Below are 20,620 nucleotides of genomic sequence, written 5' to 3' on the forward strand. Positions count from 1 at the left end.
TTTCCAAAAAGATTCGAGAAAAATAGATCGATAATAATAAGTCGTTATTAGTAATATCTCAATTCGTTTGTTAAAAATCAAAAAAAGAAAAAAGAAAACGAAAGTTAGAAGAGAAAGGATGGCACTAACGCGGTTCTTCTTATGTACCTTTAATCGCAGGCGCACTAGAATCGAGGGTGTGAGGAAGGGATGGGAGGGGAGAGGAAGGGATGGGAGGGGAAAGAAAGGGATCGGAGGGGAGAGGAAGGGAGAATCGCTTTCTGGTGCTACGGCGCATTCGACGGTGACAACCAAGTCTGTGTTCACGAAATATCGACTAACACACGGTACCTGAATAAGGAGCAGCTTGACAAATGCGATCTTCTTGCTTCTTCGTCGCGTCTATACGTGAATAGTTGGAGTAAACGTTTTATCGTGGACGTCGTCAATCGTGATGGACGTCCAAAGACAATGCAAAGGTAAGGCGTACTCTTCTATCTCTCTCTCTCTTGCTCTATGTGTATATATATATATATACACCTCTATATTTCTTTCTTTTTTTTTACTTTTTGCTGTCGTGTTTGTGCTCGCATTTATTCTAAAGCCATCGGATTCATAAGCTTTTCTTTTCTCGAAGACTTTTTTCTTTTGATCGATAAAAGGGATATATTTTTTCCAAACATTTTTCTCTTTTTGACATTTCGTTTTCTTGACATTTATTTTATAGTCTAGAGCTAGAGCGCCACGGAGTTGAGTAGGTTGTGCATGTTATGTATATGTAATAGCAAGAAGAGAATGCGCGGTTGTGAGGTCAGAAAAGGATAGGTCGCAGATAAATAAACGAGCTCGCAAATCGATCGATTAATTATTCACGCATTCGAATCGCATTTTTTTTTTCTTGTTTTTTTTTTCTCATTATTTTCTAACCTTTACGAAAATCTTCCTAGACTTTAATCTTTTGCATTAGTTTTATCTTACATTCTTATGTAAGATGTAAAAACAAATATTTGTTGATCTATGGCTTTGTTAATGCAATAAATAATAATAATAATTCGATAAATATTACTCATGAAACATTATAAATCATTTGGCATATACAAAAGCAACACATTTATATTTTGGTATTAAACTTATCAATGCCATGTGACAAAGATCTGTATCTATATCACTATCTGCAATATACAATCAAGAAATTGGATCTTGATAATCGCAAAGCAATATCAACGCACAATAATAATGAGACTGATGATATGAGACAAGTAGCAAATATAACATTATATTTTTATCAATTTCTTTTGTTTATTCTTATCAAAATAAAAATTATATTGTAAATCGAACAAAATTTCGGATTATTTATAACTATGAGGTGATAGTAAAAAAATAATATTACATGTATTCGTGTCGCGAAATGTTTTATATAATACGTTTTATCAGTAGATGGGATAGTTCTTACGTACTAATAGCTTGTATAAAGACCACCGATGCGTAGTAACGGGATTTTCACCGGGAAACTTTCATATTTATATAAATATAAAAGAATCATTCACAAATAAAAACTTTTAACATTTTTTTTTTTAATTTTATCACGACAGCATTTGATTGATGCTTAACTTTTTATAATTAAAATAAATTTCCTTAATAATTAGTTTAATTAATTGTATCACTAAATGATACAATTTTAACATCCAATTTTCTTTACTTCTTGTTTCTCTTGTAGAATTAATTGCATTAGGCAAATGAGTGGTTAAAATGTGTATGTATATAAATATATTATAAATTTCAATATCTCTGAAAATTATGATAAATAACATTGGATATATTTATTACAAATCATTGCTTGATCGCAATGAAGAACGTTATATATAAAATTCTTCCATAAGATATTGATTTAATGATTATATTATCTATTTAAATTTAATGGGAAAAAAATGAAAGAAAAAAGTGAAAGTAAATTTAACTTTTGCTTTTTCAATAAGAGTACGCTGTTGATTAAGCGAATTCACATTCGTTATTATTATTAAAAACTAAACGGTATAGATAAATTTCGAAATATTTAAAAAAAATAAGCAATAAATTAATAAATGATGTGATAAATCGAATTTGACAACATTTTATGAAATAAGTGTTTTTTCACAAATAAATAAACATTAAATGAAATTTAAATATGTTGCTATCAGAGATAAAAAATATCTTTTATAAACATTATGTGATACTGATTGATGAAGCAAAAACTATAAATGCGAAATGATGGAAAATAAGCGAGAACATATTTCTCTCTTTCTCTCTCTCTCTCTATTTATTTATTTCTTAATTTCATTAAATTTATTTAAAAGAATTATACACATTATATAATAAGAATTGTTCATATTATATAATATATAAAAGAAGTGTATACTGTTTATGAAGAATTCTTATTGTTTTCCTTATTATTATGTGAAATCTAAATAAAAATATAATACAATAATTCATGCATATATATGTACGTGTATAGATTCATATATATATATTCTTTTTTTGTAACTTCATCATAAAAATAAATTGTCATTTTATCCAATCATGAATCATATTTAACGACTACTATTATAAGAGATTAAGGAAATTGCCACTTGGATTTAAGCATATAAATTTCCGCGCTAATCGATGTATCATTTTAATATCGATTGTATAAGCTTATCTGATTATGTCAATTTTATCGATTTATCTTGCATTAATTAAATTAAAAAAAATAAAGTAATATAAATATAATTTAAATGTCATATAAGAGTTATTCCTGTTGACATTGTAAAAGTATATAAATATGTATTTCCTTAATAATTCTCGATTTGTTTATAAAAGAAGATCTCCTTTTTCAAAATTCATGTTTATTAATGGTAATAATAAATTACTCGTAAATTTTGTAGTTACCAATCCAAGCGGAGATGCCGGCAAAAATCAAACTCCGCCTACGTTGCTTTCGAGTTTGAGAAGCGTTCTTTTTGTCATCGGAACAGTCGTTATCGGATTTGCTGCCGTTTGCAATTCTTTGACATGGTAAACGATACTTCGTTCAACAAGAAGCTATATGTTAAATGTCATATTTTATATTTTTAAACGTTTTTATAGGCATTTGCAAAGATTTTGGGGTGCTTCCGGTGACTTTTGGCAGGCTCAGTGGGACAAGATTTTGAACAAGTTAGGAGACGATCCTGTAACCTTATGGGTTTATGGTATAATAAAATAAAAAAAAAAGAAATAATAATAATAATAATAATAATAATAATAATAATAATAATAATCATGATGTATAACTTAATGTATATGGATAAATTCTTTATTTAGGCTCGATGGGATTGACGTTCATAGTTTATTGGGTTTTCGGCGGCATTTATACTATACTTGACATTACAAATCGTCCGGCAGCGCTACGAAGATACAAAATCCAGCCAGGCACAAACGAGCCAGTCGACACGAGAGAACTCTGTAAAGTAATCGCTCAAGTATTGTTCAATCAAATAATCGTTGGACTGCCTATAGCATACTGCAGTTATCATTTTATGGAATGGCGAGGTTATCCCTCGGTAAGAGAATTGCCAACTTTTCATTGGGTTCTCGTTGAGATCGCCATTCATATATTGTGTGAGGAAATCGGATTTTACTATTCTCATAGGTACGTCATATAAATCTAATACGACAAAAAAAGATTTTTCTCACATATTTCATGATTATAGATTTCTGCACAGCCGTTACTTATACAAGTACATACATAAGCAGCATCACGAATGGACCGCACCAGTAGCGGTAACAGCGTTGTATTGTCATCCTTTAGAACACATTGGCTCCAATTTGATTCCACCGTTTCTCGGTGTCTTCATCGTTGGTTCTCACGTAGCCACTGCATGGTTGTGGTTCTCTCTTGCGATTCTTTCAACATTGAATGCCCATTCTGGTTACCATTTACCATTTTTCCCATCTCCAGAAGCACACGACTTTCATCACTTAAAGTAAATTATCTTTTCTGTTTTCTAAATATCCTAACTTTTAACGTAATGTCATGCTAATAGTAATAATAAAAAAACATGTTTACTGTTTCAGATTTAATCAGTGCTTCGGAGTATTAGGCGTTTTAGATCGTCTTCATGGAACGGACACTCAATTCCGTAATTCGAGAGCTTATCAACGTCACGTGATGATGCTTAGTTTGGTACCTCCGAGAGAGGCATTTCCTGATGAAGCAAAATATAAATCCAAATAAGAGGATTATATATTCGATTATATAAAGGTGTCGGGATTAATCTTGAGACAAAACTTCCTGGTTCAGATAAGTATCGTCGAATAAAGTAACGACGATTACTTCGATTTGCATTTGACGTGAACATTTCTTCAATTAATCTAAAGAAGTTTTAAAACTCCGATGGGTAAGAACCGATTCGTGAATTTGTTCAATCGTGCACAACCTTGGTCAGCGTGATCAATGAGGCCTAATCTCGCTGAACTTATCTATATAATTCGACGCATTCACGAATCAACTAAACAGAACTTTTAAGACAATTTTTTTTTCTACTATATGATAGTTATATAGCATTTATTTTTAGAGAAAGAGGAGAAAGAGAGAACGAGAACGAGAAAGATGGAGAGATTTCTTTCGGCTGTAATCATGTGCACAACTTATACTATTTTTTTACTTTTTCTTTTTACGGAAAAATATATTTGAATGAAACGTGTGATATAAATAATTTTTTCTAAGATAAGAAAGAAATTCCTCTTGAACATAATTGGACGGATTTTTAATTATTAGTGTATACATTTATTATGATGATAATGTAAATTTTTTTTTAATTATTAATGCAAAAACAAGCTAACACAATCAACGAGAGCAAGAACAACATTCTCTAAAATTGTCGGATCGATGGATTTTGAATTTGTCGTTCCAACTAAACTGTTAATATTAAATTTGACTTTATGAACAATACTATTTTTATATTTTAACGTAGTTTATATAATCAATGACTTAACGATTTCAATGTACTCCACGTTAAGTTTATAGTAATTCTTTGTAGCAATTTATTTAGATGGTTATAGCTTGTGCATAACTATTAAATGCTATATTAGCTTTATACATCTGAAATACACATTCAAACAAACAGAAAATAGCTTATATAAACGTATTAGAAAAAAGAAATCTTTCGTGTACAAAATGTCATTTTCAAAACTATAAATGTGGATGATCGAACTGAACGATATCCATATTAAACGAATTGAAGTTTTTATTTCTATTTTTATTTTTATTTCATTTTTTCTATTTCTAAAATAATTCTGTTCCAAATAATACGATTTATGAGATTCAATATACTGCATTCTCGGTAAACATCGTGACTGTTGATGTATGATATTATGTTTTGTAATAACACATAATATAGAATATACAAAATATTCAAAGAGCACTATTCTTTGCAAATTAACACAAAAGATGATATTAACATCTTTTTCACAATAGTTGTCTGTTAATGGATGTATAATTTGCGATATACATGTAACGAAATATCACTGGATTTATGTACCTACACAAAGAAAGCTTAATAATAAAATCTTAAAAATTTCGTCTATGAAAAAAAAAAGAGAATGCAAATTTTATAATACTTACAGAAATCTTTTTGTCATTTATGTGCGCTTGTCTTGATTAAACAGATATTAAGTGGATTAAATCATTAATATAATTGTGCTTGTAAGTATTTATATTTCATAACAATATTGATAAATTTTTCACATATACATATGTATAAAAATAATTATTATTGCTTTTTCATACTTAGACAAAATATAAACTTCATAAATAACAATTTTGAAAACTTTACAATGGGTATAACCCATAAATCATTGATAGGTCTTGCAACAATATAAGACAATTATCGAATATTGTCAATAGAACACATTTACTTATGGCAATAGTTCAATGTATATACATAACATGACCCTTTTTCGTGTTATTTCTAAGAAAAGAAATAGTATGTAAAAAATGTGTAAAAATCAAATTAATACAAGTAAATGCAACAATGATACTATATTAACATTATCAATTATATACTTCTTTGGTCAAATCTATGCACCATACTGCAATTTATAAAACAACATTGAGTATATTTTGTTTTATTTTACAACAGTGTGTCGTAATTATATTTATGATAATTTGCAGGGCAAGGTCTTGTTGGATAATGCCATTATTGTCTACTTTATTGCATAAGAATGCAATATATCTTTGCATTATACTCTACTAAAAATAGTTTTATTTTTATCTCCAATATATTATCATCATTCATGCATATCCCTAACTATATACTAGTTAAATGTGAACCAATTTTTGTTTTAACATATGACTAACATGCTAGACATGCAACAGTTATATGATAATTACCTTTTTGAAATTTGATTCATTATTAATTTAGTTATCTTATGATATATACAACTAAATTTTCTCTTCTTACTATTGACATTGCCTTGCCTTCACTTAGATAATTTTTGTTTTTATGGCATTGCTTTTGTTAACACAATCGTAGCCTACATTATAGTTATAATAAACAAATAAAATCTCAACAAAATGTTTTCAATTGATGACATACTATACATATCAATGTAGAATAAGTGTTGCCGATATTATATAAAAATGTTCTTTTGAATGTTTAGAGAACATAATATAACAAAGTATAATGATAAAGCAATTTAGCTGTCTACCGTATATGTTACAAGTTCTTATTGCAAGGATCATTCTCATAGATACATTCCTTTGTGACTTAATCATTATACATTCCATCAATAAGAAAATCCATCCTTCGATAATGCCTTTTATCCCAACAGTCTTTACCTCGGTTATAAAGAATAAAACTAGCTACACCCAATATTGGAAGTGCAATAATGGTAATAGCAATAGGTATGATATAATCAATTTTTCTTGGCATTCCTAATGGAGAACTTTTTGTTGGCGATGGAGGTATAGGTTTATTTGAATCTTTTGAATCTCTACTCGTTGTCGCAGTTGGTTTCGGATTTGGCTTATGTTTGTTCACAGGAGGCATTGTAGAAATAACGGTATCATTTACTTTTTTTTCTGACATATCTAACACATTTTGTGTAGGAGTATCTTCAACTTTAGAACTATTTATATTATCATTATCATGTTCTACTGTATCATTAACAGTTATTTGATCGAATGTTAAATGTCCTTTTTTTCTATCCAAAATTGGCAGATCTTTTTGTGTTGTCATGGCTTGTCCAACGTTCTTGTTTATAAATATACCTTCAGTTCTCATTGTAGAATTATTTTTAGCAGTTATTTTCTGATCGGATATCGGTGATCGCACGGACAGTGAATTTGAAACTGGACCACCTTCTGTGTCTAGCGAATTATTAATACTTGCCTATAATTATATAAAAACGTTTCAACATACTTATGGTACGTCAAATTAAATGCGAACAGAAGTTTAGCATACTTTAGAATCCTTGGTGCTAATGGATGGAGTAATCGTTGTCAATGATATGACGGATACAATCTTCGTTTGTATCACATTATTTGAAATATTCAAATTATTTGAATTTGAGGAAAGTTTTTCGGGCACACCATCTGTTTGCGTTTCGTTGTTGGCAGACGAGGTTAAGCCTGATGTAATGCATAGAAACAGTAGAATTTTCTTGAAATTAAACATCTTTACGTGGTTCATAGTTTTAATTTTAAAATCTATCAGGGTCAGAAAGATTTTTAATCTTAACAGTAGACTGCAAAATTTATTAAAACATATATATAAAAACTAAAAAAGTGGTAGCGACCACTGCAAAAACGTCTACTCCATGTCCACTTTGCAGTAAACTGCCATTGAAACGAACTCCGTATAAAATTGTTGCGCAAAATAGCCGATCAAATTCATTATGGCTCGCCCGCACCTCTGCGACATACATCGATATTTTTATTCGATTATCATCATCCGCATGAGATGCGAGTTCTCTACATTTTTAAAAACGATTCAAATTTATTAAAATTTGTTGCAATCGATTATTTTTTTTAATTCGATTATAAGAATACATTTGTCTTATTAATTGCCTAGTAATTTAAAATTGCATATTTTCGCGCTTTATATCGATTTTGTTCACATACACATACGTATATTGAAACACGTGCAAATTTGAAATTATTAACTCTTTTTTATTGGAGGAAGTGGAGGGAGTAAGAGAGAACGAAGTTCAAGATTATAAAACTCAATTATTTTTTTCTTATTGAATATAAAATTGAAATATAATTGTGAAATGCGTAGTTGCTTTGGTAAATTCTTTACTATTGGATACGTCATCAAATGAATTGAGCAAAGAACAAAGAGCTAAAAAGGTATACAAATATAGTCAATGTCACTTATGTATAGTTGGACAAAGTCATACAAAGCGGATATCAAGTCTAGGAAAGAAGTTTCTGCTATTGGTGCCATACTTGACATTCGTTTCACATTGTATCATTGAATGTTTTAGAGAAATCTCTAAATAAATAGGATTATTTCATCATCTTAGAAAAGTAATTAGAATGTGTTTGCTAAAATATTTTCGAATCACGATTTCTTCAATGTAATACGCTTTTGAAAATAAATCAGTATTTTGAGTTGTCACATTATTAGAAAGGTATGTGATAATTCTTATTAATTTTTTGCTATTTCTAAAAAATATATTATTTTATTAGAATTAGTAAATATGTAAATAATGTATGAGAAGATTGTATTATATAATTGAGAATTAAATGTTGCAGTATTTAAAATATATATGAAAATGCGTAGTCGAAGTAATTCTGGTGTCCGTTTGGACTATTATCAAAGAATAGTTCACAAGATTATTATGAATCATCAAAATCCAGTTACTGGTCTTTTTCCTGCAAGTCGTGAAAATGATCATGCATGGGTGCGTGACAATATTTATTGTATTCTTGCTGTTTGGGGACTTTCCATGGCATATAAAAAGATAGCGGATGTTGACGAGGACAGAGCAAAAACTTATGAATTAGAACAAAGTTGTGTTAAATTGATGAGAGGATTACTTATGGCTATGATGCAACAAAAAGAAAAAGTAGAAAAATTTAAATCTAGTCAGAATCCTCTTGACGCTTTGCATGCAAAGTATAGTTCTGTTAATGGACAGACTGTTGTTGGAGATAATGAATGGGGTCATCTACAAATAGATGCTATTTCTTTATATCTTTTAGTGCTTGCTCAAATGACAGCATCTGGCTTACAAATTGTATTTAATCTTGATGAGGTATTTTGAATTTTTTACGATACTTTAATTAATGTTATCTATTTAATTAATTTATTTATTTATGCTTATATACAGGTTGCTTTTATACAAAATTTAGTATTTTACATTGAATCAGCTTATTGTACTCCTGATTATGGAATTTGGGAAAGAGGAGATAAAACTAATCACGGTTTACCTGAATTAAATGCTAGCAGTATTGGAATGGCAAAAGCCGCAATGGAAGCTTTGAACGAATTAGATTTATTTGGTGCAAGAGGTGGACCTACTTCAGTAATTCATGTATTAGCAGATGAAGCACAGAAGTGTCAGGCTGTTTTACAATCTATGCTGCCTAGAGAATCAAATTCAAAAGAATTGGATAGTGGATTATTGTCTATAATAAGCTTTCCTGCATTTGCAGTAGATGAACCTAATTTAATACAGCTAACAAGAGAAGCGATAACAAATAAGTTACAAGGTCGTTATGGATGCAAAAGATTTTTGCGCGATGGATATAAAACACCAAAGGAAGATCCTAACAGGTATGATAGGATGTAATATAAATTTTTGTAATGATAATAACAACGATATATCCATTAATTTTATATACATTATTTACAGATTATATTATGAACCATGGGAATTGCGTATGTTTGAAAATATAGAATGCGAGTGGCCTTTATTTTTCTGTTATTTAATATTGGATTATTGTTTCCAAGGGAATAAAGAAGCAGTAGCAGAGTATTCAATGCTACTTGAACAAATAACAATTAAAGCAGATGATGGAATGAGATTAGTTCCTGAGTTATATTCAGTTGCATCTGAAAATGTTGCAGCAGAATATACTCAACCTGGTAGTCAACCTCGCATAGCTTTAGGTAGATATCCATTTATGTGGGCTCAATCTCTTTACATTTTGGGAAAGTTACTGCAAGAAGTAAGTATAATTATAATTTTGGTATATTTAAAAAAAATTTATGTTTAGCTTTATCGATAAAAATTTGATTATGCATAGGGCTTTCTAGCAGTGGGTGAATTAGATCCATTGAATCGACGTTTGTGCAGTGAAAAAAAACCGGATGTTGTGGTTCAAGTTGTTATTTTGGCAGAAGATGCAGAGATTAGAGAAAAAATTGCTCAGCACGATATTCATGTCCAAACCATCGCAGAAGTAGCACCGATAGAAGTACAACCAGCAAAAGTACTCAGTCATTTATATACTTATTTAGGTAATCAAAATAATGATTATTTAATAACAATATTTTAAGCATGTTATACTAAATATAGAATAAAATAGTATAGAATATTAAATGAACAATTTATGTTTTCAGGACGAAATAAAAAATTAGGACTATCTGGCCGTAAATCAAGAGATGTCGGGATTTTGAGTACCAGTAAATTATATTCTCTGCACGATAAAATATTTGCATTCACACCACAGGTAGGTACTTGAATGTTCGTTGATCTTCTTCACCATTCTATTCTTGTTTCTTTTCTTATGTTGCCTGTTATTCTCGCACCAAACATTAGTTGACAGATATGACCCGCTTCTACATCGCATCGGACTATGAGCTCATGATTGACATATTCAAAGGCGAAATTAATTTCTTGAAGTCTAGCTGGCAGAATATGTTGGGCCGGCCTCTTGTGGTCATGCCCCTCAAGAACGTTCATCTAGGTACAGTAATGTATTGTCTGAAAGCCATAGTTTTGATCTTTGTTATTGTCTTCCTCACACATTACGAATAACATTAAGACAACCTTCGATATTACGAGAAGTCTTACATCTTTCGATTGTGGAGGTATAGACGATAAGTTCCTGGTTTTCTGATAACAGTCTTCTCTAGAAAGTTTCGATCTTTCTATAAAAGAAACTCAATTCCCATTCCACTTGTATCACGTCTGTCTGCATGTGTGCATTTGTTTTTTGCTGTCAATCTTGCTTAATGGCTATAGTTGGTTATAATAACCTTTAAAGTAGTGAAAATTAAGTTAAGTTCTATCTGTTTTGTAATATATTAACTATTACAATGTTGTTCTTAAAAATTGGTATAATTCAATATTGTGAGCAAAAGCTGCTAATGTTAAAATATTTTGCAAAGTCAAATATTGATTTAAAGAAAAACAATTTGCAGTTCATTTAACATAAAAGAAACAATCATAGAAAAATTTCTTCAATTTGATTAGAAACATTCGCAAATGGCTTATGTGTTTGGTGGTGTGCGCGTTTGTTGCATGTATTAGAACTTTGACGCGGAGGAATACTACACAACAAACGATGCGGCTCTCCTTGCGAATACTTTTACAACCAACTTGGCCTTCCTGACCATCAACTGGAAGCAAATGCTCGGCAGGCCTACCATAACACTAGTTGCTACTCATAATCATTTAGGTACGACCTTGGCAGCTTTAGATCATCTGTGATAATAAAAAAAGTGTTTTATATGACAAGATCTACTTATGAATAGTTTTTAGTCCTTAAATAGTGTCGTCAAACACATTATTGCATTGTATTCAATTTGTAAGATCCAAAAAAATATTTATTTTTGCAGATCAAGGAAAAATACCATTGGCAATGATAACTACTATGAAGAAACTGAAAAGTGGTTATATAAATGGTACTAGAGTATCACTAGGAAATCTAAATGATTTTCTTAGTACATCATGCATTACGAATTTGAGCTTCTTAGGTAGTTCAGAAGATGGACGTCCTGATAAACTTAATCCTCAGGTTAATACTATATTGTTTGTCATGAACACAAAAAAATCAGTTGACAAATGGAAAAATATAAAAAAAACTTTTCTTGGATTCTTAGGTCCAACAATATTTGGATGAACACTTGATGCGTGCTTTACCCCATCGTATTGGTCTTCTTAATAAGCCATTGGTTAGAACTGGAAAAAATTTGAGACGAAGAATGTCTGTCAAAGGTGCCATAAAAAAAACGCGATCTATAGCTATTGAACGTAAGTAAAAATTAGTACTATAAAGTAAATTTGCAAAAAGACACTTTTAACTTTTTAAAAGTTTAATTGTATGTTGCCTGAAAGTGGAACTTTGTGTTTTTACAATACATTTCTTGTGCCATGGTTCTCATCATTCTCCGAGAATGTAAGTGTACTAACTATTTACTAATTTCTGTATCTTTCTTCTATTTTAATTTTAATAATGTTTAAATTTATATGTACGTGTAAGTATATTTGTTGTACATAATTATATTGAAAAAATTATATGTTATAAATTATATGTACATATTAATATATAATATAAACTATTTTTTAGCCGAAATTCTTGGAATGGCGGGAGAAGATCGCAAAACGTCAGCTATTTTAACCCTAAATCCATTTATTGAAGTAACAGATACAACTTTAACTCCAAATTCGACGCAATCGGTACATACCGATCGTACACCATCTCCTACGGAAGATATCCCATGGAAAACTACTGGAAAAGGTCATAAATCTAGAACCATATCTGACACACAATATGCTGATACTGAAGTCGAAGAGTTATTGACGATGCTTCGTGAAACTGAGAGTCTCGAAGAACAGGGAGACATATTACAATATCTTGTTAGTTTATTGTTTAATAAATTATATTACCTTTATTTATTTACATTTCTAGAAATATATAATTTCATATGTATTATAGGTTGACTCACAAGGACTTTATTTTAATACGGGCATGGTAGAAGAAGGTCATCCAGTATTAGTAAAAGACTTATTAAAAGATCTTTATGATAAAGCGTGTCAACAAAAAATGTGGGGCATTGTTCGTCACTCTGCCGGTATGTTAGGAAAAAGAGTAGAAGATTTAGCTAAAGCTGTCACAGACTTGTTAGTACGACAAAAACAAGTTACCGTTGGAATGCCACCAAGTAATGAGCATACGATTATAGCTCCATTACCCGAGAATGAATTAAGATCTTTGATCCATCAAGCATATGGAGATGATGAATCCACAGCTATGTTGACACAAGAATTGCTTGTATATTTAGCTATGTTCATTAGAACAGAACCGCAGTTGTTTCATGAAATGTTAAGGCTTAGGGTTGGTTTGATTATTCAAGTTATGGCAACAGAATTGTCAAGAACATTGATTTGTACGGGTGAAGAAGCTTCCGAACATTTGTTGAATTTATCTCCATTCGAAATGAAAAATCTTTTACATCATATCATGAGCGGAAAAGAGTTTGCGATAAGTAGTGGTAAGTTTGATTTTTATTAAAAAAAAAAGTCAATCTGCAACTGTAATATTTTTAATATTTATAACTTTTGCAGTTGGAAGAGGTAATTTTTCTGTTATCAGTTGCAAGTCAAGTAAAGTGAGCAAGGTAAATAAATTTGATTGAAATAATCAATGTAAAAGATTAACAAATCATGATTGCATTTTTTAGAAATCTCAGATTGGTGGATTTTTAAGTTCTGATCAAACGGATGGCGGTGAAACAGAACCTGATCGTCAAGGACAATGGTTACGAAGACGTCGATTGGACGGTGCACTTAATAGAGTGCCACGAGGTTTCTATCCACGGGTTTGGCAAGTTCTAGAAAGGGTATAAATAAAAAATTTTAATATACATTATGATATATATATATATATATATATACATATATATTATCAAATCTGTACTATTATGATTTTTTCCAGTGTCAAGGTTTAGCTATAGAAGGACGTGTTCTTCCCCAAAATCTTACTCAAGAAATGACACCAGGAGAATTAAAATTTGCTTTAGCAGTGGAGACGGTTTTAAATACAATACCGCAACCGGAATATCGTCAACTTGTTGTTGAAGCTTTAATGGTATTAACATTGGTGACTGAACATAATGCAGTAGTTTCTTTAGGAGGTCTCATTGCTGTTGAACATTTAGTACACAAAGCTAATGCTATCTTTTTGGAAGACCAGGTATAAAATACTGTGGCTATTAATGTGAATATTTATAAAAAAAAAAAAGAGAATTGGTCAGATATAAAGTTCTAATTGATATATTATTTTTAGATGAAAATCGATGGAGATGCTACTCTCTGTTGTGCCAAACCGAAAGAACAGCGTGAAACAACAGCATTGGGAAATCTTCTTTGCGGAGGAGCAGCTTATGTCTGCCAACACTTTTATGATAGTGCTCCTAGTGGTAGTTTTGGTACAATGACATATATTACAAGAGCTGTAGCATCCTTGTTGGATTGTTTACCAAAAGATGGTGATTTAGAATGCTCTATATCGTAGTTTAATTTTTGTTTATATCGAAGAAGTTTAGTAAATTTTTTCTCAAATTCGAGATTTTTCTTAGACAATTTCCTTTATAATTAAGATATAATATATGTGAATTTTTAACTTCTTTTTTTCTATAGGAAAGTTTTAGATAATCAAAGATTTTAATAATTTCGTAATTGTAAAAGTTTTTAAAAATTGATTATAACATTTGAAATAATGATAAAATCTAATATCAATAAATTTGTATTGCCAATAACAAAACATTTGTTCGGATTTTACGTTTACTTAGATCTTTTCCTTTTTTTTACTATTTATAAAATATGTAATATCAAGTTGCAGATATTATCTATTTGGTTCCTGAGCTCTTTGAAAATGGATTCCATTTGGATATCCACAAATCACCGTCCCTACAAAAATTACGTTTAGTTTTACTACAGTTAAAAGTTGACATATTCAGAAAAATCATTTATACAACATACTTTTCCTTTAGTAGGACATCAGTATCCTGTGCTTCTTTAACATTATTTTCTTTAAGTTTTGCTATTAATTCAGATCTGTATAGAATTTTTAATGGTTGTACTTTATTCTCCTCTTTTTTCAAAGCAATCCATTTCTTACATGCGTCCTTATATGTTAAACCATACCATTCAATTTCTTCTCGCGTATACTAGAAAGTGATAGTAAATAAAGATATTTTGAAGGTTGAAGTAGACAAATAAAATAACTTACCGAAGATAAATATTGTGAATACTTGGCATATACTTCGTCCCGTTTGGCTTCGTTATTTGGATATAATGTTTTATCTGCCAATGCTATAAGTATTTGTCGCTTTAGTTTTACAGCAAGTTCTGACTTTAAATCGCACGCAGGAGTCTAAGAAATAAATAATTGTGATTTTTTTCAATAACATTTTTCAAATACTTTGTCATACTTCAACACACCTTCAATAAATAATGATCAAATCCGTAGTTTTCATGAATTAAAAGAATGGTTTTTTGTGTAACAATTACTCTCATATACGAATCTAAAACTTCACTATAAAGGACAGATTTTTTTAATAAAGGAAACCAAAAATGAGGATATCTGCGACAATACTTTTCACGTTGTTGAAAGCCTTGGATTACAGCTTCTCCGCCCAATATATATTGCTCAAATTCTTTTGGATATTTCAAAGGAATCGGAGTATTTTGTACCGGATGACTACAATAAAAACAATGAAAAATATTTTTTTAATATAGTTTGATAAGTTGAGTTTTCTTATAACATACACTTCTCCTGTTTTTTCATTTCTAATATATTTTTCTTGCTGTTTTATATAATGAACTGCAGTCGGTTCTTGAAGTTTCCACTCCTTCCAAAATTTTTTATATTCTTCCGGTAATTCTGCTCCTATTCCCTTAGACCATCGAGTTATTTTCGGAAAATAATATAACGACTAAAATCAATGAAAGCTTTCTTTATAATTACATTTAAACAATATATTTCTATCTATTCTATCTAATTAAGACACATAACCTATAATTTTATTTACAATTGTTATCCTACCTGAATTTTATTGACAGACATTTGTGAAGTTTATATCTTTTAAATTTAGAAACTTTTATTATTTAATTATATATCTATATCATATATTTTAATAATTCTGTATTACAAATACTTTAATTTACGAACATTGAAAATGCAAATAATAGCGAAGTACGGAAATTCTATCCGACAGCAAAAGCTATCTTTTCTGATACTACAAGAACTATGATTGGTGAATAATTATTAGTTCATATAACGGTAGATGACGTTTGAGTAACATGTAACTAGTGTTGCCTCTATCGGTGGTTAGAAGAACGAAATTTACGTAACCGCGGTAGTTTAACTTTTTTGAATAACTTTATGGAAGAACAGATGTAAATATAGAAATATAGAAATATAGAAATATAGAAATATAGAAATATACTAATAATTACGGAATAAAATTTAGATTATTGTGAAAATTAACACGTTTTAAAATAATTAATAATTAGACAATTTGACGAATATTCATGAGTAGATACGAAACAGTGAATGTATTTTATTAGACTTTATCAGTATTTTTTTTATATCTATTATTTAAAGAATATATGCAAAAAAAGATCATACTAAAGGTACTTTCATGTAAAATTGATTGCCATTATAATAATTTATTTAAACATTTATACACCTATAATGTTCCACAGTCTTGCAAGTAGTTGCTAATGATATACGTATACATATGCACGTATTATATATATTATAAATAAATAAATATATATATATATATATATATATATATTACGTATATATGTATATATAATTTTGCTAATACATATAATTTTCATGTATATATCATATGTATATATTATAATATAATCATATAATATCACATACATATAATATATATAGTTGTGTATGCTATAATATAATAACATATATATTACAATATACATTACATATACTATATTATAAATTATATATATATATATATATATATATATATATATATACATATATATAATATACCCATATATTTTCACCTTCTCGTCCGTTTATTTATTTATATATTTATTTACTCCTTTATTTTATTCATAAGTTAATTTATTTTCGTTACGGCCTAGATAAAGCATTTTGAAATCTTACAGTTAATTCAATAATATAAGTTACGCGTTTACAATTCTTTTACGTTTCTTAGATAATTTCCTCTTATTTTATATATTTTTTTTTTTTCATCGTGATATATATATGTATGACTATATTCTTCTCATATTTTCTTCCAAAGTTAGTATACAATCTCTTATATCTTGAATTTATATAATCATTATATCCGCGATCTATACGAATATTCGTAGATATTACGAGTGCATTGCGATTAAATTCATGAAAGAAGTTACACAAAGTTTAAAGACAAAAACTTAACGTGAATTTCACGTATATATATATATATATATATATATATATACACGTATAAAAATAAGGACACATTACAACCACGCGCACACTCATACTCATGTATGTACGTATTTCTTATAAGCACGCGTCTATTCAAACTTCCATTACGTATTTTTTGGTGTTCATTGTATTTAATTCCGTTATTTCTTCTCTATATCTTTAGTGAAGCTTCAGAAGGTAACAGAAGAGAAAACAAATTTCATTTTCATTTTCTTTTTCTTTTTTCTTTTTTCAGTTTTTATTTCACATTAATAAAACTTTTATTGTCTTTCTTCTACTACCAATTATATATTAAAATCTTTTAATAAATTTGAGCTCATCTGATCGCAATTAGATGAGTAAGTGTCAAATTTTCGCGCCCAGTACGGGATCTCGAGATGGTCGCCATCTCAGTCGGCATGTTAGAACGTATAGTCGAATATTATAGCATTTATCGATGATCGTTTTCTATTCATGTTTATTACACGATATATTAAGGTTACTATTATTATTATTGATGAAATGGTTGGTTGATAATGATTTCCAAATTCAATTGAAATTTGTTGAATGATAATAAATTTAATTGTAGCAATAGTGACAATCAAGTAACAATAAAATAATATATTAATAATGATAATAACGATAAAGGCAGTCTCTCATCGATCTATCTACTCAATCGGCATAAAAAAAGATCTATTTTCTCGTTTCTTTTTTTTTAGTCACTTTCCAATATTCCTTGCAAGTGAATTAAAGAGGAGATATATCGCGAAAGTTTCTGATTGCAATAGTAATAATAATAATATTAATGATAATAATAATAATAATAAAAATAAAAATAAAGATAATAATAATAATAATAATAATAATAATAATAATAATAATAATAATAATAATAATAATAATAATAATAATAATGGCAATTATAATAATAATAGTAATAATAATATTAATAATAAAAAATATAAAAATAATAATAATAATAATGATGATGATAATGGCGATAAGGATGACGAAGACGATAATGTTAAAATAATAATTTACACAAAATTTACGTCATATATAGTAATAAGTAGAGGAACTATATCATCATAATTTTCATTCGAACTATGTTATAAGTTTCTTTTTTTTTCTTTTTTCTTTTTTCTTTTTTCTTTTACCATATATCATTATTATTTCTTTTTTCTCTTGCATTATCGAAGTAGGCATACACGTTAATTTTGTTTTTATACCATTATACATATTTTTTCATTCCTTTTTTTTTTAAATATACGCTGTCCACATTAAAACATATTGCAATATATCTTAATTCGAACGAGACTGCGATAATATCGTCATATAATACATGTATATTTGAAGAGCGCATTGAAAGAATATTAGACATACATGCATGACATTAATTTGGAAATTTCATTATAGAAGAATCATGACGCTCTTCCTCCCACGAATATAACATTGATAAAAGATGAATGAGAAGGGATACTATTTTCAATGTGACAAGTACGTGCCTTTTAATAAGAGTACATTGCGCGTTCGTACTTCGGTTAATCGTACTTTCATTCTCGAGTGAAAAAGAAAGAAAGGAAGAGACAGAGAGAGAGAGAGAGAGAGAGAGAGAGAGAGAGAGGGAGAGAGAGAGAGAGAGAGAGATAGATAGATAGAGAGAGAGAGAGAAAGAGAGAAATTTTATATATATACACCGTTCTAAACAATTAGAGGATTGCAACCGTTGTCATTGTTGACACGGCACATCAATTATAAATACTCATAATTATCACATAAGTGATGAAAAATCAATTCATAGTTTTACAGATCACTCTTTTATTTTTTCCTCCTCTTTCGTTCACTTAGTTCACAGTAGCGATCCTCTAATTATTTTAAGCAGTTTATCGATTTATATTTTTTTTTGTTTTCTTTTCCTTCCGTATTTCCTTATACCCACGAAAAAGCCCTTGTGAATCTGTCTTAATAACTTTTGAATGGCGAGTTCTCAAATCGTTCTACCTCGAGTATAGAAGGGTATATCCACGTCGTAAGGTTTCTTCTTTTTCCTGGAACAGTTTTGAGACTGTCAGGAACGTTAATCGTTTCGCGACGACAACGAGAACGGCGGCGACGAGAACTCGAAGAAGTTTACATTCCAGAAATTTGTGTTCTCGTGGGATAATCAAGGAAAAAGCAAGAGGGAGTCCACAGAGTCTGAGAACAGTAAACACACACACACACACACACACCTAGAGAGAAAGAGAGAGAGAGAGAGAGAGAGAGAGAGAAAGAGAGAGAGAGAGAGAAAGAAAGAGAGAGGGAGAGAGAGAGACGAGTATTATTATTGTGACCGATAAATTCCTCTCGTGAAACTTTTACCTCGGATTTCGATCGTCCGCAAACTGTGTATGCTGTCCCCTCTCTTTCTTTCTTTCTCTATCCTACTCTTTCTCTTTCTCTCTGATATATGTTCGAGGGGATCGACGAACCATAATTCAATCGACTGCGAAATATACGTTCCTATTTGCAGATCGTTGATTTTTCAACTCGTACGTTTACGAGCTACGAAGAGAAGAATAGAATACTTTCCAAGAGATATTTTTCTGGAGAAAAGAAGACGAAACGAAATGTTAAATCGGGACGATTGTCTCTTTCTCTCTCTCTCTCTTTCTCTTTATCAGTCTCGTGGCAATCGTCGTTACACAGAAAACAGGTAGAAAGTGGTCTTCTGGTCCACGTCGCGATGTGTCAGAGACGAGTCCTCATCGTCGCCGAGCCGCCATTGTGGCGTCGCAAAAATTCCCGAGCTCGCAACCTCGTCGTTATTAATAAATTAAGTACGACGGCGATACTACTGTCGTCAGAAGGAGGAGAAGTAGGAGGATGAGGCACATTTTAGACGATCGAAGCCGAGAGAAAAAAAAAGAAAGGAAGTTCCTTCCGTTCGCGTCACTTCGGAGTTTCTTTAAATGACGTCTTTCAATTTAGAACTGTAATCGATAATGCAAAGAGTTTTATTATTTGTATCGAATATATACACAAATAGTAGAGATTATAAAAAAAAAGAAAAGAAAGGAAAATTGTGAGATAATTAAGGATTATAAAGAAACGTCCGTGGATCAACGAATCCTTTTTCTTGGGAAAATTGCACTCTTCTCGATCGTTCAAATTGGGCAAGTCGAACGCGTCCAACCTCGCATAAATTGATAGAATAAATATTGACTCGCGCTAAATTACTCGTCTATTTAATATAATTAGTAAATATGCTAA

General features: G+C 29.9%; 4 protein-coding genes across 7 annotated transcripts; 2 read left to right on the forward strand and 2 right to left on the reverse strand.

Annotated features, from left to right (window-relative positions):
* Positions 1-229: 229 nt before the first annotated feature.
* Positions 230-5,604, forward strand: LOC124953302 (fatty acid hydroxylase domain-containing protein 2). The gene is made up of 6 exons (XM_047504507.1): positions 230-458; positions 2,880-3,009; positions 3,082-3,185; positions 3,298-3,625; positions 3,687-3,959; positions 4,051-5,604. The coding sequence occupies exons 1-6, from the start codon at positions 434-436 to the stop codon at positions 4,208-4,210; spliced, it is 1,020 nt and encodes a 339-aa protein (XP_047360463.1). The 5' UTR covers positions 230-433; the 3' UTR covers positions 4,211-5,604.
* A 68-nt stretch (positions 5,605-5,672) lies between these two features.
* On the reverse strand, positions 5,673-7,947 carry LOC124953305. Its single transcript, XM_047504520.1, has 2 exons — positions 7,440-7,947; positions 5,673-7,367 (listed from the first exon to the last, which is right to left on the reverse strand). Exons 1-2 carry the CDS (start codon positions 7,665-7,667, stop codon positions 6,744-6,746), a joined length of 852 nt encoding a protein of 283 aa, XP_047360476.1. The 5' UTR covers positions 7,668-7,947; the 3' UTR covers positions 5,673-6,743.
* Positions 7,948-8,155: 208 nt separating this feature from the next.
* On the forward strand, positions 8,156-14,707 carry LOC124953285 (probable phosphorylase b kinase regulatory subunit alpha). Of its 4 annotated transcripts, none has more exons than XM_047504429.1 (15): positions 8,156-8,610; positions 8,735-9,237; positions 9,313-9,758; positions 9,838-10,153; positions 10,232-10,445; positions 10,548-10,657; positions 10,747-10,894; positions 11,769-11,947; positions 12,033-12,183; positions 12,500-12,789; positions 12,869-13,424; positions 13,498-13,550; positions 13,614-13,772; positions 13,868-14,125; positions 14,219-14,707. In XM_047504429.1, the coding sequence occupies exons 2-15, from the start codon at positions 8,749-8,751 to the stop codon at positions 14,444-14,446; spliced, it is 3,597 nt and encodes a 1,198-aa protein (XP_047360385.1). In that variant the 5' UTR covers positions 8,156-8,610; positions 8,735-8,748; the 3' UTR covers positions 14,447-14,707. The 4 variants fall into 4 exon arrangements, with proteins under 4 accessions (XP_047360385.1, XP_047360406.1, XP_047360415.1 ...); XM_047504450.1 differs by having other exon boundaries at positions 12,572-12,789; XM_047504459.1 differs by having other exon boundaries at positions 12,578-12,789.
* On the reverse strand, positions 13,991-16,185 carry LOC124953315 (39S ribosomal protein L28, mitochondrial). Its single transcript, XM_047504528.1, has 6 exons — positions 15,980-16,185; positions 15,703-15,869; positions 15,376-15,634; positions 15,164-15,307; positions 14,914-15,101; positions 13,991-14,841 (listed from the first exon to the last, which is right to left on the reverse strand). Exons 1-6 carry the CDS (start codon positions 15,998-16,000, stop codon positions 14,781-14,783), a joined length of 840 nt encoding a protein of 279 aa, XP_047360484.1. The 5' UTR covers positions 16,001-16,185; the 3' UTR covers positions 13,991-14,780.
* Between the last annotated feature and the right edge of the window lie 4,435 nt (positions 16,186-20,620).

The sequence above is a fragment of the Vespa velutina genome, chromosome 1, assembly GCF_912470025.1.
Source record: "Vespa velutina chromosome 1, iVesVel2.1, whole genome shotgun sequence".
Lineage (NCBI taxonomy): Eukaryota > Metazoa > Arthropoda > Insecta > Hymenoptera > Vespidae > Vespa > Vespa velutina.